The sequence below is a fragment of the Lycium ferocissimum genome, chromosome 6, assembly GCF_029784015.1.
Source record: "Lycium ferocissimum isolate CSIRO_LF1 chromosome 6, AGI_CSIRO_Lferr_CH_V1, whole genome shotgun sequence".
NCBI lineage: Eukaryota > Viridiplantae > Streptophyta > Magnoliopsida > Solanales > Solanaceae > Lycium > Lycium ferocissimum.
In genome coordinates this window covers 72,807,348-72,823,927 of record NC_081347.1, presented here as the reverse complement: position 1 = coordinate 72,823,927, position 16,580 = coordinate 72,807,348, and the positions used below count along the sequence as shown (strand labels likewise).

Here is a 16,580-nt window from a genome sequence, read left to right as displayed (position 1 = left end):
CGAAAAGTTGTTGCAAGAACTTATTACTTGTTGCGAGGAATCTTAATCGTTGGAAATAGAAAAACGATAAATAAAATTAGGCTTGTTTTGATTTTTTACAACTTGACTTGTTAATATGCTACAACAACAACCCCCGATTCTTTGCCAAAGAAAACCTCGACAATTGTTTTGATTTTATCCAATAGCTATTGGATAAAATCAAAACTTTTCCTAAACCATAGCATGACAGCAACAACATCTAAATTTAACTACAAAACATCTATATTTCACTACAAACACACAACCGTCACAAATCTCCTCGCGATTTAACTAAACAAAATACACCAAATAGGATTTTTAACCATGCAACCTCGGCGTATGTTTGCAATTTTGTAAACAAGGGTTGAATTTGTACAACGGCAACAACAACAACAACAAGAAACATTTAAATTTAACTACAAAACATCTATATTTCACTACATACACACAATCATCACAAATCTCACTCACAACTTAAACAAAATACACCAAACCATGCAACCTCAGCAGATGTTTGCAACTATCAAACAAGTGCTGAATTTGCTGGAACAGGTAACCTCAGTTGTTGGAAAGCATCAACAAAATTGCAAGCCTTTTTTTTTGAAACAACAAGGAGAAGAAGAACAAAAACAGCACCAAAAACCATAATTTCACAAACATAACTACTATTTACAAACTCACAAACCCCAACAAGTGCAATAAATACACGAAACTACAATAAAATAAACAACATTCAAGAAAAACCCCATGCTCTTCTTCATCTTCTCTAACCAAAATCATCATTTTCACACTCTGATTTCAAAACCCTAACTTTTGAAACAAGTGAAAAAAAAAAGTTTACTTCGAGAATGAATAGAGAAGCAACAACAATGGAGAGAGAGAGAGAGAGAGAGAGAGAGAGAGAGAGAGAGAGAGAGAGAGAGAGAGAGAGAGAGAGAGAGAGAAAAGAAGAATGAGAGAGAGGAACTCGACCACAATGGTGGTCGCCGGTCGCCGAAAGAACGGAGAGAGACGGGTGACTAGGAACCTTTTTTTTTTTTTTAAATAAAATGAACAAGTAGTTGGGGTCGTGGGGGAAGTGGGGTGGAAGGAGTGTTTGTATAATGTGTGTGGGTTGGAAGAAGTTTTTGTATAATGTGTATGGGCTTTTGTGTATTTTGTAAAAGATTATAAGTTTTAAAAATTATAATTCAGTCCCAATTTTAGTTAATCACATTTTTAAGACAAGTTTGACCTTGGCTGGTCAAACTTGTCACCATTTCTAATTATGAGACTTTTTTGTCACCATAAGTTAAATCTTCCTGGTTACCCTGTAAAAATTCCCTTGTAAGAAAATCTGGTAAAGAGTTTAAATCACCTTTTATAAATTCAATTTCAAAATCAAAACTTGATAGTAAAGCTTGCCATCTGGCAAAAATTTGTTTAGAAACAAGATTTTTAACATCTTTTTGTAAAATATCTTTGTCGATTTGCAATCAACTCTCAATAAAAAATTCTTATCTATCAAGTCATCTTGGAATTTTGTAATACATGGGACTATAGATAAAATTTCTTTTTAACAAGTACTATAATTCTTTTGTATGTGATTCCGTAGATCCTCGATGTGAAACGAACTAGTTGTTCTATAGACTCTAGGGAGATTCTTTGTTTAAGGATTCCATCATATCCTTCGTTAGAAGCATCGGTTTCTACTATCATGAAAGCATCTGGGTTTGGAGTGGTATGAAGAAAAGTGGTTGGCTGGACTGACTTAACATTTGTTTTAAGTATATAGGAAGTAAATACATTTACAAGGATGCATGATCCTAATTAATCTTGTTCCTTTTAATGTGAGTGTTATATGAATGTCAATATGTAGCCCACTCCTCACTTCTCCCATTTGATTGAGTAAAACATATATAATGTAGTTGACTTGACTTGTCTATATATACCTCTCATTTTATCATTCCTCATCACCAATCTCACAACCAAAGCACTTATAATTTAGCCACATTTGCTTTCCTAAATTTTTATCAATCTTCATTTCCAATGGCAAGTCTTGATCAGGTACTTTTATATATTGATTTATGCACACAACTTTTGCTCTATTTCTTGATTAAAACCTATCTTCTGATCAAGATCAGCTGGCTACGTACCCTAGCTCCACTTGTTTCATGTTAAATATTCCTCTTTTTTAGTCGATCCAAAAAAGAATGACACAATTTTATAGTATTTAGTAACAATTTAACTTTAAATTTACTATTTTACCCTTGCTGAAGGAGTACATAGATGAAGCAGAATCAAGTTTGTTTCAATAGTGAACTTTCAATCAGAACAATAAAATCAAACATCAGTAGTACGTAACTTAATTAATTGACTGCTAATTAATTGACAGCTTCCTTCAAACTGATAGGATTTTTTAAAATGTTTTAAAATAAAACAAAAAAATATACTTATTTCACTTACTTTGCTAACTATTTTTTCAATGTATATGAGTTCACCATAATACAATGATTACTCCAACTTATTCGGAACTGAAGCGTAATTATAGCTGTTGCTGCTAAGTTTTTCATTGTCTTCACTCTTCTTAAAATAAATAAACTGCATGCAGCGATGGATGCAAAATTTTCAGGAAATTCAACATCTAAAATATATAAATTGACCTTACAATTTTTTGGCCCCTTCCACCCCTGCATGCATGCATGAGGACTTTTATTTGATCATCAGTCTAATAGCTGATTACCGGTCAATGATTTTTTAAAATATTTGGTATCCAAAATATATCGGTCTGATTAATTCAGATTCTCGTCATGTATAGCCAATTAATTAAAAAAAAAAATTGTGATTTTCAAGGTTGAAGCCCCAGCAGCGGAAGTAGCAGCCCCAGTCCCTGTTGAAGTCGGAGCCCCAGCACCTGAAGGGCAAACACCACCACCTGAAGTCACTGTTACACTAAGAGCCCCAGTTCAGTCCCATATATGGATCAGTTAATTAATTAATTGTGTGTGAACAACAGGGTTCCAGTCCATTTTATGTGAACATGTTTGTTTATGGATAAACAATAAAAGACAGTTAATTAATTAATAAAAGAAAATGTGTTGTTCCTTTAATAAAGCCTCATATATATCATGACATGAGATTTCATCTCTATATTTGAATTTGAATAATGAGTAACATGTTATGTCATAAATAGACCCTGTATCTCCATCGTTTTTTTTTTTTTTTCGTTTTCTCCGATGTTATCACCATCTTTACATTTTATGTGAACAAGTTTGTTTGGGATTTGATATTTGAGTAAACAATGAAAAAGATACTTTTGATTTGTGATCTTAACTAAATATGTTATACGGAAAAGGGATCATCAAAATATACCCTCCATTGAGCGGTACTATCGGAAAAGAAGCTTGCTTCTTTGAAAGAAATATCTAATTATAGTCTTTGGAATCAAAATATGATAAGAGGTATCCATTTACTTTGGGCACATAATATGTCTTCCATTAGGAGTGTGTGTTAAGTAGTTAGCCAAGGTCTTTTATTGGAGCCAACTTCCTTGATGGATCGAGTGGACTTACTGGAGGCAAATCCGGAGATTAATATTTTAATAAAGTAAATATTATATATGCCCAAAAAGAAATGTAAGGGTCAGGTCCATGATCATGCCCTCAAAACCAAATCATATTCCCCCCTCCCCACCATTAGAAGTCCCAATCTTATTTGTTTGAAAACTTTAATTGTGCTGTCGCATACCTTATAGTTATTAATGTTATTTAGTATGGTGAATGCATATTTTCTGTTGTAGGAGAGAATATTAAAATATGTGATTTTATATACAGGTGATGATGAGGAAATCGCTTTTTATGTTTCAGAATAAGTGGTTGATACATCTCATTGATACTGCAGGGATCTTTATATTCTTATGTTTATGCTTATACCGTTCGCAGGCTCATCTAGTGGTCGATATTGTTGCATATGGAGGTAAGTACCATGTCATCCAGTTAATATTGTTGCATAAGGAGGTATATCTGAATTATTGATAAGCATTGAGAATATGAATTGATTATCTACCAACCATTTTTCACCTTTATTTTGGGAATAAAACAAGACATGTTCTGTTTATGTTTCAATTTTAAAAACTAAAGGGCAAAGGTGCAGATATAAATTCAAAGTGTATTCGGCCTCGGAAACGTTCCGATGTGATATATATCTTTTGATTTAGAAATTAGAAATACCTTCGTTATAAATGTGGTGTATATATACTCTTACCGTTACAAAATGATGTAAATATACCCCTGCAGTTACAAAATGGTGCAAATATACCATTTTCGCTGATAGGGTTTTTAAAAAAGAATCATTTAGATTATTTTTTAATTAAAAAAATATCACGTGACTTTAAAAAAAAGTCTACCCATTTTATTTTAGTAGACTTACTTTTCTAAATCCACACGGTATTTTTTTTTCCTAATGGGTTGGGTCTAGTTTGTTTAAAAGAAATGGGTAGACTTTTTTTTTTTTAAAGTCATGGAGATATTTTTTGAAACGAACCATACCGGACACATAAGAAAAAAAAAATTACCATGGCTTTAGAAAAACACGTCTACTCAAGTCTCGTGGCATTTTTTTAATTAAAAATAACCTAAATGATTTTAAAAAAAACTCCCGTCAGCGAAAAGGATATATTTACACTATTTTGTAACTGCATGGGTATATTTGTATCATTTTGTAACGACAAAGGTATATATGTACCACTTTTATACCAAGGAGTATATCTGCTCTAAATCACAAAGTTGAGGGGTATATTTGCACATTTGCCCAAAACTAAATAAAAGAGCATGATACAAAAATTTGGCGTCAATTTTTAGATACAGGAATTTTTTATCAACAAAGTTGAAAGAAGTCAACATTGGTATAAATCTGTTTGTGAAACAAAGGTTTGAATGAAGCAGAATAAGATAACGATGAAAGTTGAAGGAGATACGACTCAGGCACTTCGGGGGGTTGGGGAAAAGGGTGAGCATGGTGACAAAGATAGACTTTACAGGTTTAAGGGAAATGGCTGTGAGAGGGAGAAAAGAGGGTTAGGAGTTTGTAGGGGGTGTGGGGTGATAAAATTGGGTTTGGTTAGTGAGGTGGTATGCCACATGGTAGTATACTACATTAAAATATTAATGTCATGTGAGATTGGATCTCTTTACATTAAATATATTTATCCCAAAATATGAGATTGGATATATATTTTGATCCAAAATAGAAAGAGGGGTATATTTAGCCCTTTTTCAATAATACAAGAGTATATTTGACCCTTTTCCGTATATTATATATCGTTATATAAGTAGCTATAAAGATTATATCGTTAACGATAAAATAAAAAGTTTAAATATAAAAAAATGTTCTTCCTAGAATCAGATAGAAAGTTGCATGTATATTGGACAAAAAGAATACATTTTTCAATAGTATTCAATGACTGTTGATATTTAAGCCCTTTTACCAGTTAGGGTTGATAAACATGATCTAATATTATATATCGTTATATAATGAAATGAGCTATAAAGATTATATCGTTAACTATAAAATAAAAAGTTTAAATATGAAAATATAGTGTTCTTCCTAGAATCAGACAAAGGGAAATGTTGTATGTAAAGTTGGACAAAAAGAATACATAGTTTGATTAGATTACTGTATTCAATGACTGTTGACTAATTAAGCTTTCTTTTACCAGTTAGGGTTGATAAACATGATCTAATTTTCAGCAGGTAAAAGTATTACGTACTATTTTGTATTTAAATGAAATGAGTTCGAATTAATAAAACATACTGATGATACATAGAGGATTTTTTACTATATCATGGATATTGTCTAATTATTTAAGATTATATATGACGTAATTGATTGATCGATTAAATCACATGAATAAACCCCTTAAAAGAGCCGTACGTATATACACGTACATGTCGATATCTCTTTGAATAGTTCTTAATTATGTATTGATCTTCGGACTTGCAATATACGAGTTCAATCACTCTTGTTCTTCAATTTTCTTTTGAATAAAAGTTAAAGATGCCTCACTGGAATGTATGTGTCTTGTTCCAACATGGCGGACAGTTTTATATTTGCTAAAGTGTATGAAATGATGCTCTTTAATTACTTGTAACAGTTAATTGTCCAACGTCCATAATTCAAAAAAAAGCAGCAGTCTTAGGTTAATGTTTCCTGAAAGTAGAACAATCTTGGAGTAGAAGGTTGTTACGTTGCTTGTGCTTATCAAGTTTATGGATCATAATTGCAAAGTTACAACTCACCAAACTTTTCACGGTAAACAAGTTTAATTTGAACTCCAAACTAAAGGCTCAGCGTACTTGCTCAGTTCAAAATATTGCACGTTAACACACACACACTCTTATATATATATATAGACCACCCTTCAATTGACTAATTTACGCAAATATCCGTTTTTTGGTCATCATTTAGATTTTGTCTCTATTTTTAGTAGTTGTGCAAATATAGCCCTTGAACAATAACATTGGACTGTCGTGTAACGCTTACAAAAATTCTAGACTGTGGTATGATATGTTCTTATAAGATTCTTAGTTCGCTCAAGCGAGATCTTTAGATTGTTGTCTAAAAGATCTATAAGTTATGACAGAAATAAAAAGAGGATCATTTCTTAAACAGTTATAACCGGCTAAATAAGAGCCCTTCACTCTATGTGTTTTGATAATTAATTAGTGATAGTTCAGGTAGAAAACACAAACACTTGATAGTTTAGATAGAAAACTAACAAAAAGTGATTCTGAAGGTATGTTTTTGATCATTATCTTATTTTTAAAATTACATAATTTATCATCACTCTCTTAATTAAGCTATATCATGAGATTCCTGCTTTAAATAGAAAGCACATTTTTTAACTATAAATATATCAACCTACCTATCTTGGGGAAGGGCCAGATCTTGATGTAGAAGGAGGAGGAGTAGGAGCTCGCTTTAGGGGCGGAATCTAATGATTACGAGATAAATAATGAGATAAAGGAGAGCATTTAGATAATTCACTTTGAGTACACATCTAAGAGAACTGGTCTTACGATTAATTTAATTTTAATTTGCATCCCCTTAGAAACTTGAAAGGAGATCAAGAGACTCGAAGAGAATCTATAAGGATAATTGGCTCTTGAGAAAATGAAATGCAACAAAAAAATTAATAATGACATTAGTTTTGCTGTTGATTTGCGATTCGTCTACAGCAAAAGTTTAACATGACCACGAAACCCTGCACAAGTGGATTAGAAAATATCGAGATCGCTGTTAATGAGAGGATTATTTTATTTGGACCAAGTACGTGAAATCTTATTTTAAAAAAATTTGATTCTTTTACGAAAATTCTCGAAACTTGACAGTAGCGTTGTTATTATTCTAAACTGATTTCCAACAATAAGACCATGATGTCCTCTGAAAATTAAAACCTAACAAAATGCAAGTTCTCATTAAAATGAATGCAAATATTGTTCCGAAAATATTTTCTTAAAACGTAATTCAAACACATACCATTTTTCTAAAATTATTTTAACAAAAATATTTTTAAAACCTTAGAAAGCGAATCCAAATGCTACTACCTAATAATAATAATTGTGGAATGAAGAAGATTGCACCTAAAATAGAGGTTATAGACATAGTACCGACATGTGAAGAATTTCAATACTCCTTTCGTCTCATAATAAGTGTCACCTTATCCAAATTTTTTTGTCTCATAATAAGTGTCACCTTAGGATACCAATACATATATTGACTAGTTTTTTTCCATTTTGCCCTTGAACAAAAAATGACAAATTTCTTTATTCAATGCCAAAAGTTAGATTCACAATGTCAAATTTTGAGTTTCATGTGAAAATGAAAGTTTTGGCCTATGGAAGATAGAATTAGTAAGAGGCAAAAAAAGTAGTAGTACTCTAAAAATGATGATGGTTGGATCCCAATGTCAAAAGATGAACTACATCATGAGGAAAAAATATATTTTTTTTTACATAAGAGTAATTTGGTAAATTTTACACTTCATCATTAATTTTTTAATATGCGTATTAAAGTGGTTTACTTATGGAACGGAGTCAAATTTATCCAGTCATCTTTAGCCTACTTATCTTATTTTCAGTTAGAAATTTCACTTTTATGAATGATTAGATATAAATATTTTTGGCTGATCTGTTAGAATAATTGTTTTTTACATTTTTTCTGTATATAAGCTAATCTCCCTAAAATAATATATACTCCATTAATGAAACTGTTTGGTCAAAAGATAAAAGATCAAATGTACATTTCGACAATTTCTAGGATAGTAAGCAGACAAAAGAGCCATCAAACTTTATGTCGACGACGTGTAAACGGTCCACTTGGCACATATATTAAGAATTCAAATTACCTCTGGGTCCCAGCATGTTCAAACTTTTTCCACGCACTACTGTTTTCTTCAAAATACAATTGTTTTTCTTCAAGAATCGACATGGTTACACCTATTAACAAAAAATTTGTCATATCATTGAAGAAAAGGGACGATGTCTTACTAATTAAGTACTAAGTAGGATATTGACATGTAGAAACAACATCATAACTTAAATTTTATTAATTATTTTATTCGCAAGATTTTGTATGACGATATGTAAGTGGTAACTAAATAAATGTGTTAAAACAGTATGGGTTTATTTATTGGCTAATTAAATAAACACTTATGTATGAAAATAAGCTATCTCATTGCCTTCATTTCGTAAAGTACATAACTTGTGTCAAACCCCTAATTCATAACAAAGAATATTAGTTTATTTTAATTGCTAACAAGTACTTATGGATTCTTTGGGAATTTAAATACTCTTGAGGACAGTAGTGTTTGTCCATTTGTATGGCACTTGGTTAAATTATACTTACAGCTATTTAATAATCTTTTCTTGCTTATACTTGGTACTATGATTAGAGACGTATAACACACGTAAAGTCCTTATTTTATGCTTAAAATTATGGCCAAAATCATTTTGATTGGTATAGGTGTATAGCACGCTTTATTTTCCAGAAGATTACCATATCAAATTTATATAAAAATTATTTATTGCCGTGCTCAAATCTTTACCTGATAATATAAAAAAGTTACACATTCTTCGTGCCCAAAATTGAAATCCAATTATTATTACTTCCTCGTTATACGTTTCTTTTGAGCCAAGATCTATGTAAACAGTCTCTCTATCCCACAAAGATAAAGGTAAACATTTGCAGACATCCTACTTTCTCTAACTTAAACTTACTTGTGAGAATTTAATTTGATATGTTATTGTTGTTGTTGTTGTTGTATTACTTCCTCCGTTCAATTATAACATATATAGTTTGACTTGATACACAATCGAAGTTTAAGAAACACGTTTTTTTTTTTTTTTTTTTAAACTCATAATCTAGAATATGTCATAACATTTGTGTATTTTAGCTTATTCGTAAGAATGAAAAGAATTTAATTTAAATTATTTGCAAGTATAAATTTATATTTTCTTTAACGGAGTAATAAGGTCCCAAAAGTAGTAGCAGTAGTCCCTCCGTTTTAATTTGCTTGTCTGATTTTGACTTGGCACAAAATTTAAGAAAGTAAATAAGACTTCTCAATCTTGTGCTCTTAAATTAACCTTCAACTAAAAGTATGTAAAATGTATAAAAATATCATTTAATCTTGTGATTTTAAACATACTGTGCGAAAAATTGAAATTAAAAGGTTATAAAAAAACAAAAATATTTTTTAGATTGATGAAAATAGAAATTAAGACAAACAATTTGGGATAATGTACTAGGGGGGATCCATAGGTCACATGAAGTAAAAGCATCTAAACGTTAGGTAGGGACCTATCAAATTTTAACAACTTTATAAATGTCGGTTTCTATTAGGCCAAATTAAATCAAAAGTGGGTCCCACATCAGGTGTTTAGGGAATCAATGTGCTTCTGTGGGGGCCCATTTTAGGACGCTAATTGATCATAGTTTTGTCGATAGTGAAGGGCCCATTAAGACCGGCCCAGCACCGCTTGTCCAATGAAAAAAATTATTATTCCTGCCGACGAGGACGAATGAAACTGTTACATGAGAATTTCAAATACTAGCTAATTTAAGAAAATACTCTAATTATTAAATTGTAGTACTTATGTTGTATGGGGCGGAGAGCTGCCGAGCTCGCATGTCCAGAAGATGAGAGTTACGGAAATGAAGAAGCTGAGAGGGATGTGTGGGCTTACTAGGAGAGATATGATCAGAAATGAGGATATTCGGAAGATGTGGATCATCCAAGGCACATTAGCATGGCGTACTCCTCCTGTTCGAACCGGGGTTTGAAACCAAGCTCCTCCTCAGGAGGATAGATGGGGCCTTTTGTGGCTTTAGCCCGCTTCTTGTTACCTTGTTACTAAAAAAAATGGCGTGTGTATAGAATGGGATCAACATATATAGGTCATATATCTATATATATATATATATATACGTTTTTGAGAAAAAAGAAAGGGTAGGCTCGGGGACCCCTAATATAATAGAATTTGATCACTCCTCTCATGCGACAAGATGCGGGAAACGAGACTGAGATGGTTAGGACATGTTCAGAGGAAATGCGCAGACACGCCGGTAAGGAGGCGTGAGAGGCTAGCGCTGGAGGGTTTGAAGAGAGGTAAAGGCAGACCGAAGAAGTACTGGGGCGAGGTGACCAAGAAGGATATGATAAGTCTTCAACTTACGGAGGATATGACCCTAGATAGGAGGGTGTGCAGGTAGATGATTAGGGTAGAAGGCTAGTCGTGAGTAGATATGAGTTTTACTTTTCCTTACCAATAGTATTAGTATTATTTTCGTCATTTTTTTTATTATTTTAATACTCTCGTTAGGGGTGTTCATGGTTCAGTTTGAGTCGGTTATTGATTAAAATCATAATCAAACCAATTTAGTCTGTTTTTATATGTCTAAAATCATAATCAAACCAAATAAGATAATAACCACCGGTTTGGTTATTGTCGGTTTGGTTCGATTTTTCGATTTATGACTAGCAGCCATGAGACTTATCAGTAAAACATTAAAAAGTTGAAAAAGACATGTCTTTTTTTTTTTTTTGTTCAAACGATAACGTTTATTTATAATTTAAGGTGAAACATACATCATAGAAACATTTTCACTATTAGTGATAATGTAGTACTTAAGTTACCCAAAGTTGCTAAACTATTACTTATAGAGCTAAAAACTAACTTAGTAGTGGCTGCACCATTTTTGTCAACTTAATACACATATCTGGAAATAAAGTAGAGCATAGGAGCTTTTAGTTGTTGTTACAAACATACATATTAATTAAACATAAAGACTACCTAAAATTAAAAGGAAAATATATGAAATAAAAAAAAACTTTGTGTAATGATCCCAAACTTTGAGGCGATTTGCATTTTGCCCTCAATTCTCCCATTTTATTAAAAAAAAAACTTTGTGTAATAATCCCACACTTCAGATGTTTTTCTATCATTATCCCCAAGGCTAGGGTCTCGACTATAAAGAGTTGTTCTTTTCTTCTTTTTAAGAGGATTACTCACGGAAGAAGTATTAGGGCATTACCATGTACTTCTTGTTTGTTTTGCCTTGATTTTTCTTACAATCCTGTTATTGTTACTGCATCGGTTTTCATTAATTGTTGTATATCTGTTTTACTTGAGCCGATGGTCTATCAGAAACAACCTCTCTACCTGCAAAGGTAAGGGTAAGGTATGCGTACATTCTACGCAAAGGTAAGGTTATGGTCTGCGTACACTATACCCTCCTCAGACTCCCTTATGGGATTACACTAGTTATGTTGTTGTTATTATATTAAACTGTATTATGTGATAAGATGATGCCTTTTAAAATACAGTATTGGTTCTATAATTCAGTAAAAGACCAACAATGCAATATGAGAATGAACGTTTGGCAGCTAAGATTCAACACACCCGGAAGATGATTATCTTATAGGCGCGGGTACTCGGTAATATGAGAATGAATGTATGCTCATATGTACAAGATTAGAAAAATTAGAAATAACACATTTCTAATAAGGTTCAAAAGTAGCACGCATGGAGGATAATATTAGAGACATCATTTGAGATGGTTTGATCACGTCCTGAATGCCTCCTCATGACTCATGCATCAATATGTAGTTGTAAAATCATGATAAGTGAAGGTAATGAAAGAGAATGAGATAGACCTAAATTAGAAGTTATTTTAAACAAAATGATGTATCAGTGAAAATTCATATAGTCAACTTCAACTTATTTAAGTAGGCATTTGACCATAAAAATCAAATATTTTTCACTTTATTTGAAATTTTAAAGTTGGAGTGAGTTGTGTTTGGTTATAATTTTTGCAAAGAATATTTGGTTTTAGGTGTTTTCCAAATTCCAAACACAACTTTAAGTTGTATTTGGAATTTTTATGGCCAAACTATGATTTCCAAATAAAGTAAAATAATTTTCTGAAAACAAGTGAAAAATTCTCATGGCCGAACGGGTCCTTAAAATTAAGGTGTTATTGGATCAAAATTTTTGAATTTGAAAAATTCCGCACAACGTGTAAATTGCTTCTAGATGCTTAATTACTTCACTAATTTTAACTTGAATAACATTACCGCTACTTAAACTAACACATCAAGAAAGTGATTAAAGAAAACAGTTTATCAATAAAGTAGAATAAAAACAAATTAAAGGAACGTGAAAGCATGATACCTGATAGTCCTTTTCACCTTACGTGTCCTGCAGTGTATGACCCAGAATAAACAACTCGAGACAAAAAAATCAAAGATGTAACAGATGTCAAAAGCAAATGGCTTAGACAAAAAAAAAAAAACTAATTAAATTATACATAAAGTCGAATCTATAATTTCTAGAACATGAATGCACCACTAAAAAAAAAAAAAAAGTTAGAATTGATCCCCAATCCTCTAAGTAAATAACTCAACTTTCAACGAAGTGCATCACTGAACCTTCTTGTAGCATGAATGTCAGCAGGTAATATTATACAATTTTAGAATATATATATAAAGTACCTAGTTTTATGGAGAGTTCATGAGCCAAATTTGACATGTAATTCTCCCTTGATATATATATATATATATATATATATATATATATATATATATATAAAGTGCCAAATTTGACATGTAATTCTCCCTTGATTGTAGACCTTGTGTAATTCTCCCTTGATTGTAGACCTTGTATTTTATGAGTTGTTTGTTCTATATGTCACGAGTTTGAGCCTTGCACTAATGCACTAGGATAGACTTTTTATATCACGCTCTTTAAAATGCGGCGTGTTATGCTTTGTACGAGGGTTGTCCCCTTTCTTTAATTATTTATTTTATGAATCTTAACTATTTAACACCTCTCTATAAATAAATATTGTTTATATAAATTTTCATAGTCTTTAACACTGCAAATTCGTGGATTATTCAAATTTTGAACTTATTTCTCTTTAATTCCTATTATATACAGTAGCTTTTATGTATACGTAATTAATGTGATCTCTCGAAATAACATTTCAACTATTACGTTAATATACAGTAGCTTTTATGTATACATAATTAATGTGATCTCTCGAAATAACATTTCAACTATTACGTTAATATATTTTCCGCTACTACTACAAGAAAGGACATGAATCTAATTAACAAACTTAAGTTTTATTAAAACAATATCATATAAAGTGGAGCACGAAAATATGTAACATCTAAAAAAAAAAAAAAGTGAGGGTCCTCATCTTAAAAACAAAAACAAGAGAAAGCAACTATGATAAAGTTTGTTGAATCATTTAATTTTAAATTAAAGTATACATAGAGACGTAAACACATTGACAACTATCCTAATTTTGTTTTCTTTAGCTTTTCGCTAGTATCACTATACTTATTTTGGGGTCGATTAATTTGAGTTTGCATTGGCAAGCCCTATAATGGGAAAAATCATGTTAATCTCCTATTAAAAGTGATTTTATTCTCAAAGTTCGAGCTTGAAAATTTTAATTAAGAATGAAAAAATACTTACCACGCGATCACAAATTTCTTTCGTGTCCCTTTAATGTCAGTGATATGAGATGTCATTTTGTGTGTTTTTTTTCGTTTTATTTTTGGGGTTAAACATTTTGTGTAGCTTTCAAGATTCTCTCCTCTTTTTCTATTTGTTAAAGTGTACCATTCCTCAACTTTCCATTAAATTATTAATAAAGTTGATGTTGCTCTCTCTATAAATAGCGCCCTCCTCTGATCATTCTTCATCACCAATCTCACAACCAAAGCACTTGTAATTTAATTATTTCCCCTTTAATTCCCATTTTCTTCTTATCAAGTTTAATTTATTCCTCCTCCTCCAATGGCAAGTGTTGATGAGGTACTTTATGTTGGTTTATTTACATATTTTCCTCTCTATATATTTTCCATATTAAAACCTAGCCTTCTGATAAGATCAGCTGGCTAGCTCCACTTGTGTATGTAAAATACACACGAAAATTGTTTCATATATGGTGAACTTTCACTAGAATAAAACTTAACATCAGTAGACGTTGAATTAATCAACTTTCGCCAAACTGATCGGATTGTTTAAACTTTGGATAAAAAAAACAAAGAAAAATTAATTCTTTGATTACTTTGGCTTTATTATCTTAAAATGATTTATAAAGCAGCACTCTCTTGATTTCTTGAAAAAATATATATTGGTGATCTGATCCCTATACCTGATCATCAATCTAAGCTAGTTGATGATAGATCAATATTTTCTCGGGACTTAAGTTATCGATCTATACTTACAAAGAAACATAACAGTCCATAGAACGTAAACTCGTTTCCTTATACTACTTTTGTCATTGATGAGATCTTTTTTGTGGATTTTAAGACGGCAGCAGCAGCAGCACCACCAGTAGTAGAGCCAACTCCTGCAGCAGAGGCACCAAAAGAAGAGCCAACAGTAGTAACTGAAGCTCCACCAGCAGCAGCACAAGAAGCTGCTGCTACTGAAGAAGTTAAGCCACAAGAACCTGTTGTTGAAGGGAAACCAGCTGAAGCTGTTGAGGAAAAACCAGATACCACTGAAGTTCCAGTTGAAAAGACAGAAGGATAAATAGAGAGTTTACTGTTAGTGAATCGTTATTGTATTATTATGCTTTGACAAACATGCATGTTTGTTTCTAAGCATAATAAGGTTTGGTTGTGAGTGGTGTTGTCTTTTTTTTTTTTTTTTTTTGTTTTTTTGTTTACTACTAGCTAGCAATTACTTGAGAGTGCTAGCTGCTTTTGGTTTTAGAAAATGGAGAGGGTTGGTTTTTCCAGTCCTAGATATGGATGATCAGTTTCTGTCTACTCACTTGATGATGAAGATGAGATTTGATCTCTGCAGTTGAATAAGAATTGCCTTCTTCGTTGAATTTGCTGTAGTATGAATGTGTTCAACTTCTTGCTCTATCTTGATGCGATATTGAATAATAATAGGATCTATTAAAGTTGAAAGAGTTTCTCCATTCACAAGATTCGAATCAGTCCTTTGGTTGTCCTTTTCTTGCAATCTTTTTTGTTTTTGCATCTTTCTCCCATGTATTCCCTTACTTAAGTCGACAAACCAACTAAAGTACTTCATAGATGATAATGACATAGCCTTATGAGGAGCAAATCCGTGAGATTGATTGGGGGCCAAAGTGAATCTTGGTATGGACTTGAGTCGTAACATCTGTACTTCTTCACTACTCATGATTTGACGGAATTCAGCCATAAAATTGAGGGATCGCATTTATCCCAGGTTACTCTCATTATTTGATAATACGCAAAACAGAAAAACATTGTGGCCACGGATTCATGCAACGACCTTCTTGAGCCATTGGATATGTCAGATATATTTCACAAAAAAAGGTGAATATTGAATGACTAAACTTTCTTGTATCAATTAGGTTTGATGATAAAATAGCAACATATGATCTAATTACTGCGGCCAATATTGAAAATGTTGCTATCGGGATAACATTTTTCAGCAGATAATTAATACTTCATCTTAATATTGTAATCTTTGTGTTTCTCACTCTCTTGAAGAATGTTGTCACTAGTGTATCGAATCCTTCAAAAGGTACACTTCTTAAAAATCTGACACGAGTTAGAATTTAAATGAAATAGAATATATTTTGAAAATTCATTAATAAACTGATAGTTTGAAATTAAAATATAGTTGATTGATTGATTGAACTTTTTCATATGAATGAACTCCTTTAAAACTGTGGCCATACATGTGTCTGCATGTCGTCCCACTGATTGACTTTATGCTTTTTCCAGCATTATTGTGTGTCAGCCTAATAGAATTGGGTGACATATATCATGTGGAGATGATATGATTTAATTAGACATAGTTGAAGTGAAATGTGGAGCAAATTAAGCCGGAAAATTTGCGCAAAAGTAGAGTACTAAGATGCACCTATTATATTTCCTTCCTAGTGAACGAAAAAGGTCAATGTTACACTATGACTTCATGAGAAGCCAGAAAGGTTTACAAAAATATATAAACACCCTCAGCACATTGAAAGGGCCAAGGGGTAAGTAAAGAAACCAAAAC

General features: G+C 31.9%; 1 protein-coding gene across 1 annotated transcript; it reads left to right on the top strand.

Moving 5' to 3' along the window:
• The first annotated feature begins 14,222 nt into the window (after positions 1–14,222).
• On the top strand, positions 14,223–15,411 carry LOC132060366 (uncharacterized). The gene is made up of 2 exons (XM_059453389.1): positions 14,223–14,381; positions 14,883–15,411. Exons 1-2 carry the CDS (start codon positions 14,364–14,366, stop codon positions 15,105–15,107), a joined length of 243 nt encoding a protein of 80 aa, XP_059309372.1. The 5' UTR covers positions 14,223–14,363; the 3' UTR covers positions 15,108–15,411.
• Positions 15,412–16,580: the final 1,169 nt, after the last annotated feature.